The sequence below is a fragment of the Squalius cephalus genome, assembly GCF_949319135.1.
Source record: "Squalius cephalus genome assembly, chromosome: 7".
NCBI classification, from domain to species: Eukaryota; Metazoa; Chordata; class Actinopteri; order Cypriniformes; family Leuciscidae; genus Squalius; species Squalius cephalus.
The window spans coordinates 36943050-36969062 of NC_137128.1; the positions used below are offsets into that span (position 1 = coordinate 36943050).

General features: G+C 37.9%; 3 protein-coding genes across 7 annotated transcripts; 1 reads left to right on the top strand and 2 right to left on the bottom strand.

The window, feature by feature from the left end:
• The first annotated feature begins 275 nt into the window (after window positions 1–275).
• On the top strand, window positions 276–7904 carry vcpip1 (valosin containing protein (p97)/p47 complex interacting protein 1). Of its 4 annotated transcripts, none has more exons than XM_079875306.1 (4): window positions 283–3035; window positions 3329–3418; window positions 4582–5254; window positions 6725–7313. In XM_079875306.1, exons 1-3 carry the CDS (start codon window positions 440–442, stop codon window positions 5229–5231), a joined length of 3336 nt encoding a protein of 1111 aa, XP_079731432.1. In that variant the 5' UTR covers window positions 283–439; the 3' UTR covers window positions 5232–5254; window positions 6725–7313. The 4 variants fall into 4 exon arrangements, with proteins under 4 accessions (XP_079731433.1, XP_079731432.1, XP_079731434.1 ...); XM_079875308.1 differs by having other exon boundaries at window positions 306–3035; window positions 3329–3415; window positions 6725–7904; XM_079875307.1 differs by lacking the exon at window positions 6725–7313 and having other exon boundaries at window positions 276–3035; window positions 3329–3415; window positions 4582–5578.
• Window positions 7905–8567: 663 nt separating this feature from the next.
• On the bottom strand, window positions 8568–14895 carry LOC307161006 (uncharacterized protein). Its single transcript, XM_079875440.1, has 5 exons — window positions 14637–14895; window positions 14512–14552; window positions 14249–14407; window positions 10287–10372; window positions 8568–10211 (listed from the first exon to the last, which is right to left on the bottom strand). Exons 1-5 carry the CDS (start codon window positions 14701–14703, stop codon window positions 10061–10063), a joined length of 504 nt encoding a protein of 167 aa, XP_079731566.1. The 5' UTR covers window positions 14704–14895; the 3' UTR covers window positions 8568–10060.
• Window positions 14896–16099: 1204 nt separating this feature from the next.
• adhfe1 (alcohol dehydrogenase iron containing 1) lies at window positions 16100–22623 on the bottom strand. 2 transcript variants are annotated; one of them, XM_079875396.1, is made up of 14 exons: window positions 22483–22623; window positions 22006–22055; window positions 21882–21925; window positions 21529–21582; window positions 21148–21302; window positions 20827–21023; window positions 20510–20587; window positions 20220–20325; window positions 19505–19657; window positions 19273–19371; window positions 18884–18962; window positions 18178–18274; window positions 17723–17880; window positions 16100–16691 (listed from the first exon to the last, which is right to left on the bottom strand). In XM_079875396.1, exons 1-14 carry the CDS (start codon window positions 22533–22535, stop codon window positions 16608–16610), a joined length of 1407 nt encoding a protein of 468 aa, XP_079731522.1. In that variant the 5' UTR covers window positions 22536–22623; the 3' UTR covers window positions 16100–16607. The 2 variants fall into 2 exon arrangements, with proteins under 2 accessions (XP_079731522.1, XP_079731521.1); XM_079875395.1 differs by having other exon boundaries at window positions 21882–21934.
• Between the last annotated feature and the right edge of the window lie 3390 nt (window positions 22624–26013).

A 26013-nucleotide genomic window follows, 5' to 3' on the forward strand; every position in this document is an offset into this window, starting at 1 on the left:
TAAACACAACACAACCTTTGGCCTTCTTTGTATTGTGGATATTGTAGTTTTGTTAAAGTCACTTTTACAATATCTTCGTCGTATCCGTCTATGGTCGTAGATCGTATGCTACGTCCCAGCCAGTAGTAAATAAATAGGGCACTTAATAAATAAAAGACAACTCAATAATTTTTGAATAATATTAGAATGCCTTTTACTTATTACTTTTTAAAATAATGTCGTTGCAAGACCTCTAGACCTGTGACGATTGTGAACAACAATTCCCAGCATGCTTTGTGCTCCACACAGGGTCACGCTGTGTTACAGATCTGCTTCCGTGTTGTGTTTGTTACTGGAAAACAGAAACTGCGTGAGGTGACATAATTTTCTATTGACCGTCACTGATTAGACAGCGATGCTTTTGTAAACCGCTGCGTCAGAAGAGATATCAGATTGGACTATGTCGTTGATTCCGGGCTCAAAGCAGAAGGACAGGCGCATTTTATGCGGGATGTGCCCGGACCCGCAGTGCCAGGCGAAGCTCTTCTTCCCTGCACACACCTCCATGAGCATCGAGTGCACTGAGTGCGGCCAAAGACACGAGCAGAAGAATCTCGCGAATGTGGAGGAAGTGACTGACCCAGATGTAGTGCTTCATAATTTACTGAGAAATGCTTTGCTGGGTGTGCCAGGCCCTCCCAAAAAGGGCTCAGAGCTGGTGAAAGTGATGGGACTGTCCAACTATCACTGCAAGCTGCTGTCACCCATCCTCACCCGCTATGGCATGGACAAACAGACGGGCACTGCCAAACTCTTGAAGGAAATGAACCAGGGAGACATCTTTGACTGCTCACTTCTTGGGGACCGTGCATTTCTCATCGAGCAAGAGCATGTGTCCACTGTTGGGTATGGACGGGATCGGTCAGGGAGCCTGATCTACCTGCATGACACTTTGGAGGAAATCAAGAAAGCAAACTTGAATAGAGAGTGTCTTATTCCCGTGCATGTGGATGGAGACGGACACTGCCTGGTCCACGCCGTGTCCAGGGCGTTAGTTGGACGTGAGCTGTTCTGGCATGCCCTTCGAGAGAACCTAAAACTCAATTTCAGTCAATATCTTGGTCGCTACAAAGCTCTTTTCCAGGACTTTATAGATGCAGCAGAATGGGAAGACATCATTAACGAGTGTGACCCGTTGTTTATCCCTCCAGAAGGCGTTCCTTTGGGGCTGCGGAACATCCACATATTCGGCCTGGCGAATGTACTGCACAGACCCATAATCCTATTGGACTCACTGAGTGGCATGCGCAGCTCGGGCGATTACTCCGCCACCTTCTTGCCGGGCTTGGTTCCAGAGGAGCATTGCAGAGGAAAAGATGGCACTCTGAACAAACCCATCTGCATCGCCTGGAGCAGCTCTGGCAGAAATCACTATCTGCCCCTAGTGGGCATCAAGGGCGTAGCTTTGCCCCGTTTACCTGCTGCGCTGCTCCCGAAAGCTTGGGGTGTTCCTCAAGAGCTGATTCGCAAATACGTGAGCTTGGACTCCAGTGGGAGCTGTGTGATTGGGGGAGACCGGAGCCTGCAGGATAAGTACCTGCTGCGGCTCGTAGGCGCAATGGAGGACGTCTTCATGGACAAGCATGGTATCCACCCCGCTCTTGTCGCCGACGTCCACCAGTACATATATCGACGCACTGGAGTGATCGGCGTGCAGCCGGAGGAGGTCACAGAAGCGGCGAAGAAATCCGTTCAGGAGGGCCGTCTCCACCGCTGCCTTGTCTGCAATGCCCTTTCTGAACTCCACGTGCCAGCGGAGTGGCTCATCCCGGGAGGGAAACTCTATAACTTGGCCAAGTCGACTCATGGGACGCTGCGAGCGGACAAGAACTACAGCTTTCCTTTGAATAGTTTGGTCTGTTCCTATAACCCAGAAAAAGATGTGCTCGTGCCTGACTACAAACTCAGTTCGCTCGCGGCCTGCACCTGGTGTCACGGGACCTCGGTGCGACGCGTTCTTGGCGACGGCTCTGTAGTCTATTTGGATGGAGACCGTACCAACACTCGCTCGCAGGGTGGGAAGTGCGGCTGTGGGTTCAAGCACTTCTGGGAGGGGAAGGAGTATGAAAATCTTCCCGAAGCCTTCCCCATCACTCTGGAGTGGGCCGGCCGTGTGGTGCGAGAGACCGTTTACTGGTTCCAGTACGAAACGGATCAGACGCTCAACAGCAACGTTTACGACGTGACAATGCGACTCGTCACAAAGCACTTCCCCGGTGAGTTTGGCAGCGAGATCCTAGTCCAAAAAGTTGTGAACACCATTTTGCATCACACCGCCAAGAGGAGCCAAGACGAGTACAATCCAGTTGCTATCGAAGGTGCTCACACGCAGGACGGGGAACACGGGAGTGAATCTGCCTCACGCCCTCCAACTAAAATCATCCTGACGGGACAGAAGGGCAAAACCCTGCATAAAGAGGAGCTGGTGATGAGCAAAACTGAGAGGGTCTTGCAGCACAGCATCAGCGAGCAGGCAGCCCTCTCCCAGCGCCGCAGCACAGACCGCGTGCGCCAGCAGGATCCTCGCCCGTCATCTCCTTCATCTTCATCATCCTCTGCTCCACCCACGCCCACCAAAGTGCCACCCACCAGCGGAGAGAAGAAGATACGTGTAACAACCAGCGATGGCCGGCAAGCCATGCTCACGCTGCAACCGCACACCACCTACAGTGATCTCCAGAACTCCATCATCCAGGTCTTCAACTTGTCGTCCGGACAGTTGTGCATCCGACACGGCTTCCCCCCTAGAGAGCTGCCCCCACCCCGTCCTGAGGACCAGAACCAGCCAGTGGCACTCCAGCATGGCGACCGCATCTCTGTGGAAGCGCTGAAAGAGAGCTCATCCGATACTCACATGACCCAGACCCAGACCCACACTCACGCACCACAAACGCAAACTCACTCTGACACACACCTCAGTCGCACCAGTAGCAGGGAACTTCAGGACAACATTGACCTTGAGATGTCATCACTCTGTCTCCTGGCAGCACTCATGGGTAAGAAACACCCTTCTGTAAGTGATATGCTTTATGAAATTACAGTAAGACTGACTGTCTCATACTAGAATCAGCGTCTACATAAACTCTTTTATGTACTTAAGTATGTGTGCTCTTTTTGTCTCTTTGACTCTGGATTTTATGAGACAAAGTTATCGCTGTAATATCAGAATTCTTCTTCTGTAATTTGAGATTCTGCTCTCTTTCATCAGTTCTGCCTAAACCTTGTATGTGAGACCTGAATCTGTTGATTTGATGTCTTGTCTCTTCCTCTTTCTTTCTGTTTCTTTCAGGTGAAGATGTCTGGTCTTATGCTAAGAAACTGCCTCACCTGTTCCAGCAAGGAGGAGTCTTCTACAATATTGTGAAGAAAGACATGGGTAGTCTGTTATTTTTCCTCTTTCTCACACACAGTTTCAGTTCAGTTTATAAAATTCCAAATTGTGCTTTATTGGCATGAGACAGAATATTACCACAAGTATTTGCAAAAGCAATATTGTCAATAGGATGGGATTTGAGAAATGGTTCTTATTAAAACTGGTTCTATTTTTCTAAATATACAGAATCATTTTCATGGTTTGCGATGTGGAACTTGTCCCTCTGTTTACTCAAATTCTTGTTTTTCTGCCTCTGTCTGAGAGATGCAATGCAAAAAAATACAATTTTGATTAAACCAGAATTTCTATATATAATAATAATATATACATTAGGACTCTATGGTCAGAGAACAGTAGTGAAAAGCTAATGCATTTTTCTAATTTAATAAAAAAAATTCAAATTATATTATCAGCATAACAATTTGTGAACAAAAGTGAAAAGTTTAATTGAGAAATTAAAATAAATTAAGAATGTCTTAGTATTTGGTCTGTCTCTTTTATATTTACTTTCATGACAGCAGGACTCGAGCTGCATGAAAGCCACAAGTTTGTGTAAAACCTGATAGCCATGTTTTCGAGCATGATTCAAGAATGATCCAAAGTGCATATTGTGCTTCATCAGATTCAAGAACATCTAACCGTTCACATGATCATAGTCACAAATTTATTTAATTTGATTAGTGACCTAGAAATAGCTCAGAATCTGAAATATTTCTTATTAAAAAAAAAATACTAATAAAAAAAATATATAATTATTATTATTATTTATTTTTTTATTATTATTTTTATTTTGTACAAATGTGTGATAGGCCTACTAAGTCAAAAACATATTTCAATACATTTTATAATTTTTTTGGGTTGTTGTGTTTTATTATATTGTTCCACAAAAATGTGTATTTTGTGATACATATTGTTATCGTATCTAAAGATATGGCAAACATTTGTCAAATTAAACTGACTATACAAAAAATATATTCTTAAATTATTTGTAATTGTGTAAATAAATAACATTTGTGCAAAAATTGCAATATAATATTTATAGTATAAAAAAGCGAGTATCAATGAAGCAATCATGTAACAAAAGTAGCTATCAATAGAGAAGGTGTGTAATATCATAATGTATGTTTTTTTTGTATGAATATACTAATATTCTCAATTTCTGTGTTAAGGTCTGTTGGACGGGAAGCACTGCACACTGCCCCACTTGTCGGGCAAGACGTTTGTGTTCAATTCATCAGAGGAGCGTTTGGAGCTGTGTGTGGACACAGCCGGTCATTTTCCAGTGGGCCCTGACGTGGAGGAGCTCGTCCAGGAGGCCCTTTCCCAACTCCGCTCAGACGCAGCCTCCCGTAGCCACGAGGGAAGCCCCGCCCACAGCCTGCGATTGGGCGCCGGTGGTGCGGTGCGCAAGAAAGAGCAGAACGTCACTGCCTTCCAGGGCAAAGGTCACTCCTTGGGTTCCGCCCCTCCTGAACACCCACCAATCAGGCGGCAACACAGCAGTGGTGTGGATCTCAGCAGCAGCGTTCGCGACGAAGGGTTAACGTTGTCAGGGGAGGATTTGGTGCGCGTGGCCCCGGGCATGCTCACTTTACGTGAGGGCCGCGGCATGGGGCTGGAGCCCGCCGTGATCGAGGCCCAGCGGCAGCGCCTGCAGGAGATGGTCTCAAACATACAGGCGTCCATGGACAAACACTTGCGCCAGCATGCAACAGCTAGGCATGATGGGGAGGAAGAAGAGACTCCTGACAAACAGGAGGAGATGGAGAGTCATGGGGCGGAGCCTCCCAGCACCTTTGAGCCCATGGACCAATCCTGATGCTTCATTACCCTTACAGCAGAGTGAGCTTCCTGGCATAACACACATACACACACACACACTGTGATCCGACTAATATAAGGGTGCAGCCGATTTACTAACGTAAGTGTCTTTTTAGTGCAAAACGCATTCCTTATATTCTCAAAGTCTTAAGATGTGAAATTTGAAGTGATTATTTAGGGTAGTGAGTGTTGGCTTTCATCCACTTAAAATATATACATGGTGCACACACTAATTTATTGCAAGAGATAGTTCAACTAAAAGTGAAAATTCTGTTAATCCGTTACTCATCCTCATGTCGTTCCAAACCTGTAAAACTTTCTTTCTTCTGTGGAACACAAAATAAATTATTTTGAACCGTTTTAGTCCATATAATGAACATTGGACCCTATTGGCTTTCTTAGTATGGACAAAAAAAAAAAAAAAACATTCACAGAAGAAAGTATGTCAGAATGGCATGAGGGTGAGTAAATTATGACCGGATTTGAATTTTTGGGTGAATTATCCGATCACCCTTGAGCTTTGCTTGTATGCAGATGCATAGTACTTATATAATCAAAGTGCACTTTGACCCTCATTGCTGGATTCACGGCTCTGTTATCAACATAATTCCAACCTAATTCTTCACAATCAAATTTGAAACTTTGACTGTCTCACTGAGTCTAAACTTCAGCCCTGTGTGCACTTAGTAGTGGCCGGTGGAACAAACCAGGTGCCAGCTCAGTGATGTAGTCATCTTTTGCACTTCTCTACCCTGTATTACCCATAATGCAATTGCTGTCTATCCAAAGAACACTACATGGGTAAAAGCCTGGAAAAGAGTTCTAGCAGCATTTCACATTCACTTAAACGTCCCACTACAAACTCAGAAACCTCTCTCAGCAGGGCAGCATGGAGTATCCGTAGATCTGAGAGCAAGTTTCTGTTCTGAAACCTCCGATTGGCTTTTGAACTCTTGACAATGTTGCTTTTAATGCGGCCCAGAGTCGTTCAGGCTTATTATTTGATTTTGTTGTGCCCTTTTGCATGTCCTTTCTTCTTTGAACACTGTTCAGTACAAGACAATTCCAACAGGTTTACTTAGTATCGGAATGTAAAGTAGATTTCGGCTAAATCCAAATGGAAAGTAGCAGAGTTGGTGATACTTTCATGTTAGCTGAGTTAGGCCATAATAAATTGCTGAAGTATAGGGCAAGCAATGTGTGTCAAGGACGGTTTGAGTTCAGAAAAAATTTTTAAACAGATTTTCTTGTCACCTTGGCAACTGATTCATATGAACCAAAAACAAAAACTGATTACTAGAGCTCTTGATCTTTGTGCTTCGGTCACTGGGTAGAACATAAAAACAGATGGAAAATCCTAGAGATTGTTGAACTCCGTTTATATCTATTGAAACTTTGCTGAGCTGTTGCATTTAACACGATGTTGCCAAAAAACAAACAGGTGATCAAACCTGTCATTAACAGCCTTAACGAGTCTTCTACCCTCCCCAGCTCTGATCTGCAGTGTTTGTGCGTGACACTTCTCCCAATGGTGCCGTATGACAGAGGATCCGAGAAGGATAAACTGGAGTATTGGAACGAGGCCTGACTTTGGTCAAAGGCCAAGTGAAGCATGATGTTGTTAGAGGCCCTGATGAGCTTTTGCTTTTTAAAAGATTTTTTTTTTTTTGCTGTTGATGTTTTTTTTTTTTTTTTTTTTAATGTCGGCAGCATTTATACCAGAGCACTTTTCTGTGTGGGCGTGTTTATTAGCTCTTGAAAATAATTGATATTGTTGGTGTAAAGAAGAGCAGCACAAAGAGATGTTTTACTGCTTCACGTAACAGACTCAAGCGCAGGTTGTTTCTCTGTGACTGCTGCCCTCCTGATATATTGTATTCCAGTGTACAATAGTGGTATATATTGTATTATACTTTCATCTGTACAGATATTGAATCTGTTTTGTTTTTTCCTTCTGGATTGTTTCTCCTCTGTTTTTCAATAAAACAGTTGGACGTTTCTACACAGCTGAATCTGCTGTTTGCATGCTTGATTACTTTTCAGCTTAACAACAATAAAGTTATTCCATCTGTATGAAACGATGTGGTCACTGTTTCTGAATCACTTTCTCACACAAAGCTAGTGGTGTTTTTAGTTATCTCTAATAGGTCACAAATGGACCACATCTATTTTAATTAGTGGTAACACTTAACTATTAGGTTTCTGTATGTTAACACTGAATTTTACTATATACTAACATAAAATAAAAATGAACGATACTTTTCATCTTCACTCAAAAAATGAACAAGGAAGGTTGTGCACTTGACATAATATATTTATATTCAGTTTACTTATAATAATTGTGTTTGTTGACTTTAAATGTTTTTTCTATTGAGGTCCACGTAATTATGTCTCAACTTAACTCTACAAAATCCTAACGTGTTGTCTAAACACAAACCATTTATGTTAAGTAAAAAATTCTTACATCCAGAGGGTGGCAGTATAGTGCAACGCCAACTGCCATTTTGCCCTAACTTAATTTGATTGTGTTCAATCTGCTTAAATATACATACAATTTAAGTTTACTTAATCCGTTTGTGTTGCATTAACTGAAACTGGACAGTGCTTGTTAGTTCCCAGCATGCTTTGCAAATGGTTGAATTAAGAGAGAATAAATGTTAAAATTAAGTGTTATTTTATGTTTTTTTGAGAAAATGAGAAAAGGGGAAGACTTAGTGTGTAATTGTGTTTAATGGTCAATTACATTGGAATTATTAGAACCATTTAAATTACAGTGTGTTACCATTGAGGAGAAGAGTGGAGCATTTTGTTTGGCTGCGGACTGATTTTGTTACTTACAACTGCTTTGGTTGAAGGAGCATGTAAATCATAGCATTAAAGATGATAATATGTGCTACTGCTAGCAAATAGCTAGCTGTAATCTATCAATTTAATTATGTGTCATACAAATAAATGAAATATTAATGGATGAATGAATATGAAAAACACCTGAATCATGCCAGGAAGCCTTTAAAAATTCTCTTTGAGACTACTTAAATTGGGTTGTTTAAAATGACTTAATTCCATGATGTTGAAGTTACATGAACAAATTATGTTAGTTTAACTTAACCCAGTTATGTGGAACCTGTTGACATAAAAAAAATTAATTAAAGCCAACATATAATTTTTTTGAGTGTTAGTATATTTTAAATTCTACACACTGCTGTTCAAATAATATTATGAAATTATTACAAATTAAAATATAGTTTAAAATGTCATTTATTTATTGCTGAATTTTCAGCATCACTCTTCAGTGTCGCATGACCCTTCAGAAATCATTCTAATATGCTGATTTGGTGCTCAAGAAACATTTATTTTTATATATTTTTACATTTATATTTATTTTATAATGCAGAAAACAGTTAACATTTTTGTGGAAACTGATCATTTTTTTCATTTCAGGATTCTTTGATGAACAGAAAGTTCAAAAGAACAGCATTTATTTGACATTATAAATCTTTTGTAACATGTTTTTACCAGTTATGATTATTTAATGAATCCTGCTTGCTGGATAAAAGTATTAATTTCTTACTGATCCCAAACGTTTGAAGTTGAACAGTAGTGTATACTAATACATTTTTAAGGTTGTAAAAATTAACATTAATGTACTGTGAACAAAGTTGAACAAGAGTACATTTAGTCAAATTAACCTAGATTTATAAATGCTGTAAAAAAATTGTTTGTTCATAGTCCTCATACCTAATGCATTCACAAATTGAGCCTAAGTGTAACGCATTACCTAATTAGTGTTGATATACTTTTGTCCTCGTTATGTCTGAAGTGATAATGATTATAGTCAGACTGTGACTTACAAAATGACTTTTCATTTCAGGAAATTTTGCAGCAATCAGAGCTGTGCGCCAACGTCCTACACACACAAAAAAATGCTAAATAGCCCATAAGAATTCAACAGCACCAAGGGTAAACTTCATCATTTAACAATAATCATACCAGGGTAAAATAAAACTGTAGTGACCATTTCATAACTTTTAGTTGTTCCTCAATTAAGATGTCATTGCAGGGAAATCAATAGTGCTCCAGTGGTTATAAGATGATTATTTTATTCCAAGTGAATTCTCCAAAATTAAAGCAGGGAAGCAATCCATTATTACAAACAACAAAACTTGTTGAACTTGAGGTTTTTTTTTGTATTATCCATATGAAGAACACAATCAGTCAGTGTGTTGACCCCTACCCACATTAAATTGAATGACAAAAAAAAGTGTTTAAATGAAAATCAAAATGCTGTACATTCGCCCTATAATACCTCTATCGCAAGTAGATTCCTGTTGATGCATTTTTTATAGATAATGTGATAGGCCTACATCTGCAGTAGCATTTTAATATACTGTATATTATACATAGACACATTTCACATTTAAACACTGTAACTATCTAAATCATTGTAATCTTTGTGCATTATTAGACAAACCAAATACATATATTCAAACAAATATATATCTTAGGCGAAGGGTGTGATTTTTCCATTGAAACTGCAGTGTAATGACATTCAAATGTCTTTTTACTCAAAACCACAATATTTACATAGTATTTATTTACATGTGGGGTAGTAACCTAATAAGACTCCTGATACCAGAAGCAGATTCAATTCCACAAGTTGGCAAGTTACTGAGGCCCCAACCCCTAACCAGGACACCGAACTTCCGTTTTTCTCCTCCACAAAGGAGGAGCTGAGTACGGACTGAACTTTTAGTGTCATGCTGTCCTAGTTTCTGCTGCTCTGTGACCCATTTAAAAGGGAAAAGTGGAGCTATGAGGGTGGATACATCAGTCAGGATTAAAGGCTGGATTTATGGAGCCGATCGAACGAATTGCATGTCCGTCACTACGTCGACGAGAGAGCAGCCTCTGAAGTAATCGAGGTGAACCCGGCACTCCTGACAGAGACGCCCGCCGCAGCAGTTTCAGAGAGCGCCCTCTAGGGATACAAACACCAATGATCTCACAGTACAACAAAAACAAATCAGAGTTACAAAACATCACAAGCTCTCACCCTGCACAGCCATTACGATTATTAGACGACTCCTGCACGGAGCTCTGCGGCTCCTGAGTCACGATGGGCCTCAGCGGCTCCTGCTTCTGCACACACATAAACATACAGTACTGTTCAAACATCTTAGGCACATTAGATGCTTTTATATGATAACTTAAGTGTGCCAATAGGAAATTTTAGGTTACTAGTTTGTTTTTATCATTGCTTCAAGCATCAAGCATCACAGTTCTTTTTTGAAGGCCATCTCAGTTTGCAAAAGTAATTTCTGGAAATAGAAATCCTTTCTAGAAGAAGCTTTTATAGCAAAAATGGGAGCATCTCCCTATTAACCACTGTGAAAATGAATTGAATGAATGTACTTGTAGTGTACAAGTAGTGTACAAACTGTACTTGCATATAATATATTAATGAAGTAAAAGGCCACTTAAGCGTACACTTTGGTGACTGTTTCTACACACTTAAAGGGTTAGTTCAGGCAAAAATGAAAACTCTGTCATTAAAGGAGAACTCCGGTCAATTTTAACATTGAGCTCATTTTTTTGTAAATTTGGAGTGCTGTCAGTACAGAGAACAACGACAAAAATCGGTGTTGCCTACACCGTGTTATCCTCTTTTTAAAATTTGCACCCTGTTGACTTAAATGGGGCAAGTTTTAAACCTGCTTTTAGCCTCTTAACATCCTTGATGTGTCATTACAAGTGCACAGGTCATGTGAGTGATTCCTTCAGAGTGAACACGAGTGAATCTGACTGCAGTAGATGTGAAAGATATAAATAAAAATGATGTTATTTCAGCCAGCGCACATACCTGTATTTACATCCTGTTTTCGGTCGAAGCCCACAGTAATCGATTGTCGAGTTCACGCGCATAGGTTTAGTACGTACGATCATGCGCCCGAACTCGACAATTGACTACTGTGGACTTCAACCGAAAACAGGATGTAAATACAGGTATGTGCGCTGGCTGAAATAACATCATTTTTATTCAGATCTTTCACATCTACTGCAGTCAGACTCACCGCGTGTTGACTCTGAAGGAATCACTCACATGGCTGGGCACTTGTATTGACACATCAAGGATGTTAAGAGGCTAAAAGCAGGTTTAAAGGTCCCGTTCTTCGTGATCCCATGTTTCAAACTTTAGTTAGTGTGTAATGTTGTTGTTAGAGTATAAATAATATCTGTAAAATTATAAAGCTCAAAGTTCAATGCCAAGCGAGATATTTTATTTAACAGAAGTTGACTACATCGAACGGCCCGTTTGGACTACATCCCTCTACTTCCTTCTTTAATGACGTCAGTAGAACAGTTTTTTGACTAACCTCCGCCCACAGGAATGCTCCCTCAACTCTACCGAAATTCGTTTACGCACTTCTAATAACTTACTGTGTTTACTCCGCTCTTACGGTGATTTTCTGAAGTAAAACTGACGCTTCATCTTTTGTGTGATGTACAATAAACTTTATTAAACTCATCAGTATATGTTTGATCATCATTCAGACAGCAGACTTGTAGGCTATTAATAAATAATGGATACATACAAGCAGATGACAAATACGTTATAATAACCGTAATTAAACTACTAAACTATACCTGTTTCATCTCTATACAGCACTCTGACTCTGTAGGCATTATTGTCCGACTCGAAATGAACACCGTTACTGAGAGTTTCTGATATTATCATCATTCCGTGAGATGAAATTGTCCTGAGAGACTGAGCACGAGCTCATGAAGCTCCGCCCCCTGGGTCGTCCAGCAGCAGCTTATTTGCATTTAAAGGGCACACACTAAAACAGCGCGTTTTTCTGAGCCCCAAAAAATGACAATTTAAACATGCTGTAAAAAATGATCTGATGGGTATTTTGAGCTGAAACTTCACATACACACTCTGGGGACATCAGAGACTTATTTTACATCTTGTGAAAAGGGGCATAATACGGGACCTTTAAAACTTGCCCCATTTAAGTCAACAGGGTGCAAATTTTAAAAAGAGGATAACACGGTGTAGGCAACACCGATTTTTGTCGTTGTTCTCTGTACTGACAGCACTCCAAATTTACAAAAAAATGAGCTCAATGTTAACATTGACCGGAGTTCTCCTTTAATTACTCACCCTAATGTTGTTCCAAACCCGTAAGACCTTCGATCATCTTTGGAACACAAATGAAGATCTTTTTAATAAATTTCTTTCCATCCATAGACAGCTACACAACTACCACTTTGACGCTTCAAAAAGTTCATAAGGAGATCGTTTAGTCCGAATGAATTGAGTGGTTTAGTCCGTTACGCAACACGTTAAAGCTTCTGCATGAGGTTTGTTTTTGTGCATCAAGCATACAGTTGAGCTTCTGTTTATGTTCATTCATAAATGTTTATATGTGAATAAAAGCCTAAATTCAATCTGTTCATCATATAAAGTGATCGAGTCTCTTCAGAATATTTGGACTAAACCGCTCAATTCATAAGGATTAGTTTTACAATCTCTTTATGAACTTTTTGAAGCGTTAAAGTATCAGTTGCGTGGCTGTCAACTGAGGGACAGAAAGCTCTCAGATTTCATCACAAATATCTTAATGTGTGTTCCAAACAAGCGTGCCGCACAAGCCCTGAAAAGTGAAGCCAAAACGTCTCGATCGCCCCCCGGTGGCTGGTCCTAGTATAGGTCATAAGCCCCGCCTCCCCGTGTTATTCAACGGGACGCGAGACCAACTAAACAATTAAATTACCTTTCTAATATCTTTTTCCAAAGGTGGTTTCTTTCATTTGCTGTCGTTTTTTATCACGCTGATGTAAGTTCAAGTGTCTGTTTCAAAAATAAGTTGGTTTTTAGTTAGTTACGTGATGCGGTGGTGTAACGTCATGATTGACAGCTGTGATTGACAGATTCTCCGAGCGAAGTAGTCACTGAAGCACCAACGGACATTTTTTTCGGGATCTTCGGAGGACTGAGGAGATTGTATTTACTTTATTTTAATAAGCCTCTTGTCGTACTGCAATCAATTTTTAAAAAAGTGTGCAAAATGCACTTTCCCTGCGAGAGTGAGGGCGGAGCGTTGATTTCGCGGCTTTACTTCCTGCTCACTACTGCGCAGGTCTGGTCCCGAAATCGCTACTGCGCAGACTCAAGTTCCAATATGTCAGCGCCATATCGGGACTCTGGCGGCTTCAGTTCTCATCAATGGAAGAGAGCGAAGGGGCGTCGTCCATCTTTTTTTACAGTCTATGGTTCCAAAGATCAACGAAAGTCTTGCAGGTTTGGAACAACATGAGGATGAGTAATTAATGATTTTTGGGCGAACTATCCCTTTAAGAACACATTTAAAAAGTGCCCTTTGTGATCATTCCAAAATAAGTTTTACTTTAAAATACATGTTAAATTATTGCATTTTCAAATATTCAAAAAAGCACACTTATGTTGACTAACATAATAAAGCACTGTAGCATTATTCTATATCATATTAAAAAATAATTTATTTTAAATGTACTGAATTGCAACTTCATCATTACAAAAGCACAAATATATTTAAATGCATGATATACAAAACTGACATTAAAGTATATTTTAGTGTACCATAAATGCTTGTCATTACATGTGGCAGTAAACCTAAAGCATATTTCCAAGACAATAAAATAACTATGAAATTACATATAAAGATGTACTTAAGTCCTACTTAAGAGGATCAAAAAGGCACTCTTAAATTCAACTAAATGCATTTAATATAAATTAATATAAATGTAAGTTATAATACATTTTAATTTAATTGCAAATAACATGCAATTAAGTGTCCTAAAACACTACATCCAGTTTGCGCTTTTAATCAGTGAACTCTTTTAAAAAGTACTTCTTTTTCACAAGGAACACCCATGGTTTTGAAATGAAATGCTCAACTAGCACACACAGGTGTACTGAAGGCCATGTAGTGCATAATTTGTGCACTGAATGTGTTTTGTGTGCATGAATACCGGAGTAAAGCAGGCTGTAGGCAGGTATCCCTCCTTTCCGTTCTGAAGTCGGATGTAACACCAGTCAGCGTTCTCTTGATACAGCAGCAACACGACCTCACCAGCACGGACACACACCTCTTCATCACAGTCTGCACTGTAGTCTGCTGCCACAACCATCTAACACAAAAAACATCATTTGATTTCACAATCACCATCTTAAAAACTGCTGTATCAAATCAGCATGAGAAAACTGAAAAGCTGCTCAGATGAGAAAAGTGTACCATTTCTCCTTCGTGCCTGAATATCACTCTCTTTCGACAAACTGTAAGATTGAATAATTTTGCTGTAATTATAATTGTACATTTAACAGAAATTATAAAAAAGTGAGCATGAAAAGATGACTAACCTTGAGGAGACAGCACAGTTGTGAACACTTCAAACTCCTCATGGCTCTGCGTGTAGATTTGCTGCATGATGAAGTCAGACAACACACAAACTCTGAATGTACCTACAGTGTAAGAAGAGCTGAGATACTTTATCGATTCATTCAGAATCACTGCTATTGCTAAACCTTCTCCTCTCTTTAAATACTCTCTTAAAGACGCACACACATTAGGAGATCTTGGTTAGGTGCTTTTCTAGGAAGCTTTAGCACTCTTAAATCTATTTAAATCTGTTCCACTTCAGTTGATTAAATGCTGCAAGTCACGGCTTTGATCAGCCAATCACACGCTTCTAAAAGTCAGCTCTCTGCACTTACAGTAACCAACTCAAACCTTTAACACATGACACCACAGTTCACATTCTATGCCCAGTCATTCAACAAAACAAATAACTTTCAATGCTATTAGCCTGTAATGCAGTAAGAAATATTTGAGCATGTATTCTAATTTCAATATCTTTCAAGCAATAATCTGTACACTGCATTAAATACAGTTTTGGGGGATTTTTTTTTAGCTCAGTTTCAAATAAAATCAGTTGCGTGGAGATCAGTGGCATAATATTAGTGAAATACTGAGTTCTAGGCCCACATTCATCAGCTGGGCTATTTCTGACCATTTTGGATCCCCAGAGGAGATCTGAGATGACTGGGAAAATGTGTCCCAATCAACCGGAATTCACCCTATATATAGAGCGTGGTTAGATAGCAATACATTTTCACAGGTTTCGAGTGCACAGTATCCACATCTAAACTGGTTGTAAATTTCCCAGTTTACTTAGAGACTTCAAGTTGCAATTCCTCACTAAGAAATTCATTGCTGTAATCTAATAACTTTTTCCTTGAAATGGTGACTGATGCAGTCGAAAATGATGTAGGTTTTCTGGACAGGTTTTTTTAAAATGTTTAAAATGTTTTTCAACACTTGTGTTATTTCACTGTTGCCTCCATTAATTTTTTTAATAGGCCTATACCATCTTAATATACACAAAATATTTGGATATCTGATCACTGACTTTCTAATAACATTTTAAAAACTATTTCTTTTTTATGCTAATATTCAGCTGCTTAAATGGTGAATTTAATCACGTGGTGAATTTAGGCTAAAAAGTAGTTAAGTTAACACACTGTTTCTTTTGTTTTTTTACTTTAAAAAAATGTTGTTCTATCTTAAACATTTAAATTCATTCAACTCAAATATCCAAGTTGTCACTTAGTACAATTTTCACATTTCAAGTTGACTAAACTTAAAATTTTAAGGCAGCACAAATACTTCCTTAAAACTAAAAACTATTAAAACTATATTTTTTTAATAAAATTTACAGTGCACGTTACTGGGGTGTTGAGGCCATTTGAGGTGCTAACTGGTGGCCCCTGGGCAACTGCCTAGTTTGCATATATGCCAAGAAACAGTCCTGATCATCAAAAAGTATTAATGCATTTGCATTTTATTGCATGCATTGATATTTCAGAATTTCATTTTCAGAATTTCTGTGAATTCTTTCAGATTTGCTGCATGGCCATTCAGGAAAACAAAAACAAACAAAAAACAACTCAACCAAAAAAAACAAATGCAATTGAAAGTCTAATCCTGATTCTTAGATTAGACTTATTTAAATCCAACCATCCTAAATCACTCTGAATAACAAATCAGCCTTAAGAGTTACAGTGAATGGAGTGTCTCAGTACTGTGTGTGTATACAGGGTGGTTTAAATATGATTACTATGATGATTATGTTTAAATAAGTTGACAACATATGGAACACACTTTAAATCCTTCTTGCTCAAGACAGTGACATTTCTGTGAAAGGATTAAAGTTCAAAGAGAGGTCAATTTGTTCAGATCAGTGTCCCTGCTTACATAATGAAATCAGCACAGCTAATCTGAGGCTGTGCTTCTGCGAACACCATCAACGTGTTAAAATGTCCTTCATGAGCTCAGTAGAGCTTCATGGATGCAGCAAACAGACCGGTCAGATCTTCTTCAGTGTGAGCTCGAGGAGACAGTTTAGTTACCCGCTCCTGTGAAAAATACACAAAAACAAGCTCAGTAAATTACTCATGAGATAGATTTAACTCATAAAATAATATAATTATTTGATTTACTTAATTATGAAAATAACTAGCATAATGTTATATGCCTTGGAGTGTGGCAATTTAAGACAGGGCTAGAAAACATGTATAAAGTACCATATAATTTATTTAAAATACTTTGTTATGATGCTAAAATTGCAAGGCCATTGAAATAGGCATTAATGATGCAGTTGTACATTGCATAATTTAGCTGCATACAATTTAATGTGGGAGAGACAATTGGTGGACTTCCTGTTGATCTCATATTAATGTTATGTACTGTATATGAAGACTTTAGATGCAAAAGCCTATAAGTCCGTCTAACGTTTTTCTTTAATATTAACATTTTTATCAGGCTCCTATGTATAGGTTTCTACCCAAGTACCAGCATTTCTGAATAAGATGAGGCTGGGATTTAGTGAGTCTGAAATGAAAGTATTTGATGAACGTATACTATGTGCGGAGAGCATTCACTCAATATTGTTATCTCATTTTTGACAGAGGTGGCTTTTAGAGGCTTTTGCATCAGAGGTCTTCATATATTATATAATATATATATATATATATATATATATATATATATAGATAGATAGATAGATAGATAGATAGATATACTGTATATATGTGTGTGAGTGTGGGTAACTTTTACAGTGTCCTTGTTACACGTTACATGTAGTTACTGAAGTAATAATTATAAATGATGCATAATTCCATGCAACTAACCCTAAACCAACTCCTAATCCTAATCCTACAGGAAGTACATGTAGTAGTTAATTATTATTACTCAATACTTAAATGTATAATTACACTATAACACGAACACCTTAAAATAAAGTGTAACCTAATAATAATAATGAACAGTCGCTTTAGCTGAAGGAGCTCAGCCCTTTAAGATGCCATATTTCTCTCTTATTCTCAGGTGTTGGGGGATTTTTGGTGTAGTGGCACTTTAGTACAGGGACGTGACATGATTTCTTGACCTGAGGGATGGTGCCCTTCACCAAAGATGGAATGTCTTCTTTAGTGTAGCCAATTGCAGACAACCCGTCCTCCACTTCTAGGTCATACAGAAACGACCTGAGAGTGTCCGCCAACACGAGGCCAGCATCCTCTTTTTTGATGTTACTCAAATCAGTACCTTATGAAACACATACACAATCTGTAATACAAACCTCCATCCATCGTCAATTAAATCTTACAGTGCTCTCAAAAGCAGCATTTTCTCTACAATCATAAACAAATTACAGTGAATTACACATAATCAATGCACCTCACATCTGTTTTACACAATAAACATTTCACTTTCCAATACAGCAACCCAAATGAATACACTTTTGAACTTTTCTGAAAGTTACATTTTTAATCTTCATAAGCTACTGTCAATTTACAGTGTTAATATTTAAAAATGTTGAGATTGGCCTTCAATATGTGATACCTAGTATTTGTGCTGCCTCCAGGTGGCGCTCAGGACACATTTTTCCAGTGAAGGCAAAAACAGCAGGTGAAGTAAGAACTACAGAGAGTCCGTGAGGCTGAAAGAGAAAGGCACAGTTAAACTATAGCATGAAAAACACTGGGAATCCGCCACGAACAAAAACACAACAAAAAACTTACTAGTGTTAGCACTAGAATTAGTACTATTATGTATTACAAAAAATATAATTGTGATATTGCATGTATTAGGCTAGAAACACACTATCATTAAAAAGTTTGGAGTCAATAAGATTTTTTTATGTTTTTTTAAGTCTCTTATGCTCACCAAGGCAGCACTTATTTTATCAAAAATACAGTAATATTAAAATATTATTACAAATTAAACGTTTTCCGTTTTAATATATTTAAAAATTCTTATGATGGCAATACTGAATTTTCAGCAGCCATAACTTCAGAAATCATTCTGATTTGGTGCACAAGAAACATTTATTATTATTACCTAATTGTATTGTATCTTATTTCCTTTTATTTTGGAAATAGCCATACACATTTTCAGCATTATTTAAATAGAAAATTCAAAAGAATAACATCTATTTGAAATAGAAATAGTTTGTAACATTACAAATGTCTTTACTGTCACTTTATCAATGTATTTAAAAGAATCGTACTGACCCCAAACTTTTGAATGTAGAGCAGTTTATATTTACCACTATAGGATGTTCCACATTGTAGCCTTTAGCCCTGTGAGTTTTAACATTCCCAGCAATGGGATATGACATTCCATGACTTGAACATAGAAAAAGAACAATCAAAAAGAAGGCATTATCAGATAATTTCCACAAATAATATCAATAGAAAAATAGAACTATTGGAAGCACATCAATGTACAGCTGCAAAATCTCTATGCCTTTCCTTAAACTCTCACAGCAATACATTCAGTCCACCTGTGCTCTCTGTACTGATATGTGCAAATATGGAAAATTATGGCAGTGCAGCACTAGCAATTCCATTAGCAGTCTTTTAATTGTGTTGTGATTCGATGCTGCCAGAATCAACACTTTTTGATGTTAATTTAATGTTAGTTCTATTTAATTACCATAAATGGACTCCAGCATTGCCAAAGCCAATTCCGGCAAACACACTGGCCAGGTGCATACTGGTGCGAGCCTCCACATCTCCCGCATCACACACCGCCCTACAACACACAAACGTATTCACATCTTACCAATATTACATTTAAATATAATCTTTTTAAAATGTATAAAAATAAAAGATGTACCCAAATGTTCAATAAACCACAAATAATCACATGACCTCACTCAACATACCGTTTCAAGTATTTGGCAACGATCATGAGAGCGTGTCTTGCCCAGACATCACTGATTGGATTGCTGCCCTGGTAAGCGGGGCGATTTATGGGGTTGGGTGGGCAGGGACTTCTCAGGTTATACGGCAATGCAGTGAATGACTCTAATGCATGACTAAAAAGAGAAAGATTTCAACCAAACACAATAAATATCATAATCTAAACATAAGATTTTTTGACACAAGAAAATAATGATTTTATTCAGCAAGGATGCATTAAACTAATCAAGTGACAGTAAAGACCTTTTTAAAGTTAAAAAGATTTCTAAAAAAAAATGTAGCATTGTTTCCACAGAAACTGTTTTTTATATTGATAATAATATATATTATCTTATTATAATATATGATAATAAATGTTTCTTGAGCACCAAATCAGCATATTAGAATGATTTCTGAAGGATCATGTGACACTGAAGACTGAAGTAATGATGCTTTGTCAGCTTTGTCATCACATGAATTAATTATGTTAATATATAAAAAAGTTATTTCCTTTTATTCAAAATATTAAGCATATAATAAAGCAAGATCACACAAAATGAGCACAACCAGAAACTATCAAATCAGTGCTTTTTGTCAGTATACTTAAATTTTCTTGCTGTACACTAAAGGAATTTATCTTTAAGTTATTGCCTTGGTTTGATTATGGTAAATAAATAAAGTGTACATGTAAACACACACCAGAGCACGTCAAACCCACTGTTAGCTGCCACTCTGGATGGCATGTGAAGAGTATGTAGGGGATCCACCATCCCTAAAGTAGGCTTTAATGCTCGATTTGCAATACCTGAAAAGACACACACATTAAAGTGTTAAACTCACACAACAAACACAGTACAAAGAACTCAACCTCTATCATTACACCTATTTAACCAATATCTCATCTTAAACCTCGATACTCAACCTTTCAGAATTATGTAGTATACCGAGAACAGAGATGAAAGGTTAATGAGTAAAATGTTTCTGCGAACCAGTTTTGGCCTTCATGTCCTCAAAGTCAAAGATCGCCACTCCTGTGGTTTCACTCCCCGTTCCAGCCGTAGTAGGAACTAACACATGCACAGACATACAGACACACAAAATGTAAATAAAAAAACAAAACAATGTAATGTATCAGCACATCAGTGCTACTTTAAAATAAATAGAAGGTTGGTCTGTGGTCAATGTTTGGTCTCTTCAGCTGTGGTCTGTAGTTATATGCACATGCTAAATGGTCACCATTAACGAGAGAGAGACAGAAAGGAAGAAAAAAGTAATATTAAGTTTGGCTCTGTGTATGTCTTTGTACCAGCGATTAATGGCTTCAGTGTGGCTGTGATGGGTTTTCCTTTTCCAATTGGGGCATTGACAAAGTCTAGAAATTCTGCCTCTGGATGAGAAGCATAAAGATTGGCTGCTTTACAGGTGTCAATCACAGAGCCCCCGCCCACAGCAACATACACATCAAAATGTCCTTTTTTGGCAAAATCAATCGCTGCTTTAAAGCTGAAAAGAGAAAGAGAAGTTGCTTTCACTCACTTCTGTGTTCTGTTTATAATCAGAAACACTTATAACGTCATCAGCAAAAACGGAAAAAAATCAGCACATTTTCTTTCACTTTTTTTTTAACCTTTTGTCGGTTGGTTCTACTCGCACATCCTCATAGATCTTGTATTTGACTCCATGTTTTGTCAATGAGTCCAGCACTGCTGCAACCGGCGGCAGCTGAGACAGGGTTTTGTCTGTCATCAGACACACATTATGTGCTCCCATGTTCTGCAAATCCTGATTAAATCAGCCAAAACAGCACAACCAATGACTGACAAATCCAAAACAGAACTGACATGAAGTGAAGAGAGAGAGCAATAAGATGAGCTATAATAAAACCTAATCAGTTCAATGCTTACAAATGGTGTTCATAAAAATACATTAGCAACTTGAGTGTGAGTAAATGATGATACAACTGTAATTTTTGGGTAAAAAAATAAAAATAAAATAACAAGTCCTTTACCATGCCAATTTCTCTGGTAACTCCAGCTCCAAATCTGATATTTGAACAAGCCATCTGAAACAGAACAACAAAAAATGAAATGAAGAACCACAATAACTATAAAAAAATTATATTATTATCGTTATTATTTTTATAGACCTATGATGTTACGATTTTATTCCTGGATATTCAAAGGCTCGCAATTATAATCTGACATATCTTCACTTGCCTGACTGACATTCATTAAGAGAAAAGTATTTCACTATAAATAAGTGCAAATTATTTAACACAGTATTAAAAAAAACTATACGATAAGTGGTAAAACTATATTCCACAATGCATAAATAATAAATGCATGCATGTTGTGCGCTTACTTCAAATGCGTAGTCTGTTTTGCGTTCACATATATGAGCCTCACCTGCAGAAACTACACATGAAACACACTCACATATTATATAGTTCATTTATTCAGGGAAAAAAATCTCTGAAATATCTTACCTCGGTTATAAGTGTGGGAATACGCTTGAGAATGAGCGGGACATCTGCACCTATAAAACATATGGCATGCAAAAAATACTACTGATAATAGATACTAATATTACTTTATTCTGTGTAAAACAAAAAGGAGGTGCTTGCCAGGACAACTCAGTAACCATTCTGGCGAGAGAGAGAAAATGCAATAAAAGTAGGCCTAAATGGAGACTAATGCTGTCATTCTGCCTAATATCTTCTTATTTTCCAAATAAGTAAAAAGTCATGCAGCTCTGTAACAACTTGAGTGTGTCAGACTAAATTATGGTGGGGGGGCGGGTGAACTATCACTTGAAGGGTTTGTTTACAACTCTCAGGGCATTGAGTACAGACAACATGCTTAGCCTATACACAAATAGAAATATGAAAGTGCACAGACTAAAAACACACTTTAATACTTTAACGATGAAATGAAATGAAATGAATTGAAATACTGAAACTTACGCCGCGCTCGCGAGCTGGCGCATCAGATGAGCGACTCTCTCACTGCCTGCCATGATTTCTGCTCGTGCCCTCTAGCGCGCGCGCCCACAGACACGTCCGCCACCTGCTGACAGGTATGCGCTCGAGGCGGAAACATGACTGTGTGTGTTAAAGGGATACTCCACTTTTTTTGGAAATATACTCATTTTACAACTCCCCCAGAGTTAAACAGTTGAGTTTTACCGTTTTAGAATCCATTCAGCCAAACTCCGGTTCTGACGGTACCACTTTTAGCATAGCTTAGCATAGTTCATTGATTCTGATGAGTCCAATAGCATTTCTTTCAAAATGACCAAAGAGTTTCAATATTTTTCCTATTTAAAACTTGACTCCTCTGTAGTTAAACCGTGTACTAAGATCGACGGAAAATGAAAAGTTGCGATTTTCTAAGCCTATATGGCTAGGAACTACTCTCATTCCGGCGTAATAATCAAGGAACTTTGCTGCCGTACCATGGGTGCAGCAGGCGTAATGATATGACGCAGCGCCTGAAAATAGTCCCCAGCTCGGTAACTTCTTCCAACGTGACCGGGACTAAGTTTGTCTAACCTATTAGAACTATTTTCAGGCGCTGCGTCATATCATTACGCCTGCTGCACCCATGGTACGGCAGCAAAGTTCCTTGATTATTACGCCGGAATGAGAGTAGTTCCTAGCCATATAGGCTTAGAAAATCGCAACTTTTCATTTTCCGTCGATCTTAGTACACGGTTTAACTACAGAGGAGTCAAGTTTTAAATAGGAAAAATATTGAAACTCTTTGGTCATTTTGAAAGAAATGCTATTGGACTCATCAGAATCAATGAACTATGCTAAGCTATGCTAAAAGTGGTACCGTCAGAACCGGAGTTCGGCTGAATGGATTCTAAAACGGTAAAACTCAACTGTTTAACTCTGGGGGAGTTGTAAAATGAGTATATTTCCGAAAAAAGTGGAGTATCCCTTTAACAAGTGTCTGAAATAGTATTTGTGGATTAAAAGTCATAGCTTTTATTTTGAAGTAAAAAGATAAAATTAGACCCTTGGCCTTGGTTAAGATGACCCTCCCCCAGAATTGGCACAGAAGGACCCAAGTGGTTAGCTGTTGCTAGTGTTGTTATTTTAAAATGTAATACTTATTGTAATTAATGGGGTTATTATTCAGTATTTCCATGAATTATATGTAGCCTACATTTCAGACATCTTTGCTTTCATTAAAACCTATAGGTTAGTTGAGTGAAATCATTAAATTGCATTCATAGTGTTGCTATTATGACATATCTTCAATTAAAATATGGGCAATTAAATAAGTAAATACTCATATTCCTGTATATAATTTGTAGAATAATTTTACCTTTCAGATAAATGTCTTTTACTGTAATTATGCTTTGTCTGTCATCCATTATTCAATTATTATCAACCAATAATAGTTTTAGTATTTTACATAAATTACACTTTAAACATAGGCTATATAAATATTAATAATAATGATACCAAAAGTCATTTGTACATTCTGTAAAAGTTTATCCAGGGGGCTTCTTACCCCAGGGCCATCTTAACCCTTAATCTATATTTTAATATGTTGTGCTACAACTAAATTGGCAAATGTTTCTATTTATTTCCTATAATAACACATTGGCTGATGCATCCATCATCCTGCACATGCTAAACTTATATCTAAATATGTTACAATTTAAAAGTAAATCCACATTGTTCTTAAGGGGGGCATCTTCCCCCATCCAACCGCTATATAATATCAGGGCATATTGTCACTGTATGAATTAAATTGTCACAATGGGAGCTTAAACTGCCTAATATAGACTTTTCTGCTAAATTTGCTTTAAAACATTAAAAATAACAACAACAACAACAAAATGAATTATGAACTTTATGAAGTAGTAGGCTATTATTAAGTACTTTTTCGTCAGTCTCCCTTTAGGCTATATAGCCTATAATTGCCAGTGTTTTATACAACAATTACTTGTAATTAATTTTGTTGAACTGTACGATGTGGAGCAGCTGTTTGTGTTTTACTGACTTTATCAGAACACTTTTTCTAACAAATGAACCACTTTGAGATAGGCTAATTAATCCGTCAGTATATATACATATACTGTGGTGGTCAAAATTGATGGCACCCCTGATAAATATGATAAAAAATGGCTGTAAAAAATAAATCTGCATTGTTTATCCTTTTGATCTTTCCTTCAATAAATTCGCAAAAATCTAACCTTTCATTGAAGTAAAAGAATTTAAATTGGGGGGTAAATCACATTATGAAATAAATGTTTTTCTCCAAAACACGCTGGCCATAATTGTTGGCACCCCTAGAATTTTTTATGAGAAAAATATCTCTGAAGTATATTCCCATTAATATTTACCTTTTTTAGCACACAAGGGTGACTAGGAACATGAAATTGTCCAGCTATGACTTCTCGTTTCACAGGAGTTTATATAAGAGGAAACACAAAGGCCAAATTCCCTTAATCATCCGTCACAATGAGTAAAACCAAAGAATATAGTTCTGATGTGCAGATTATTGAGCTTCACAAAATAGAAAGTGGCTGTAAGAATATCTAAAGAATTGAAAATCCCCATTTTGACCATCAGGGCAATAATTAAGAAGTTATAATCAACTAAAGATGTTACGAATCTGCCAGGAAGAGGACGTGTGTTTATATTGTCTTAATGGACGGTGAGGAGGAAAGTTTGAGTGGCCAAAGACTCTTCAAGGATCACAGATGGAGAATTGCAGAGATTAGTTGAGTCTTGGGGGTCAGAAAGCCTAAAAAAAAATTATCAAACAGCCCCACATGTTGTTTGGGAGGGTTTCAAGAAAAATCCTCCTCACTCCTCCAAAAATAAACTCCAGCATATTCAGTTGTCAGACATGACTGGGACTTCAAAAGGGACCAGGTTCTGTGGTCAGATGAAACTAAAAAAAGAGCTTTTTGGCAGCAAACACGCTAGATGGGTTTGGTGCACACAAGGATAAAAAGTACCCCATGTGTACAATTTAATATAGCATTGGATCTTTAATGTTGTGGGCATATTTTTCTGCTGGAGGTCCTTCTTATTCAGATACATGGCATTGTGGATTCTATCAAATATCAACAGATAAAAAAATCAAAACCTGACAGCCTCTGCTAGAAATCTTATAATGGGCCGTGGTTAGATCTTCATTCAGGACAATGATCCAAAACAAACATCAAAATCAACACAAAAATGGGTAACTGAGCACAAAATGAAGCTTCTGCTGACCTGATGAGTGGAGTGAACTGAAGAGAAGAAGCACCAACATGAACTTGTGAATCTGAAGGATCTGGAGAGATTCTGTGTGGAGGAATGGTCTCTGATCTCTTGTCAGGTGTTCTCCAAACTCATCAGGCATTATAGGAGAAGACTCAGAGCTGTTATCTTGGCAAAAGGAGGTTGCAAAAAGTATTTAATAACAGGGTGCCAACAATTATGGCCAGCGTGTTTTGGAGAAAAAACATTTATTTTATAATGTGA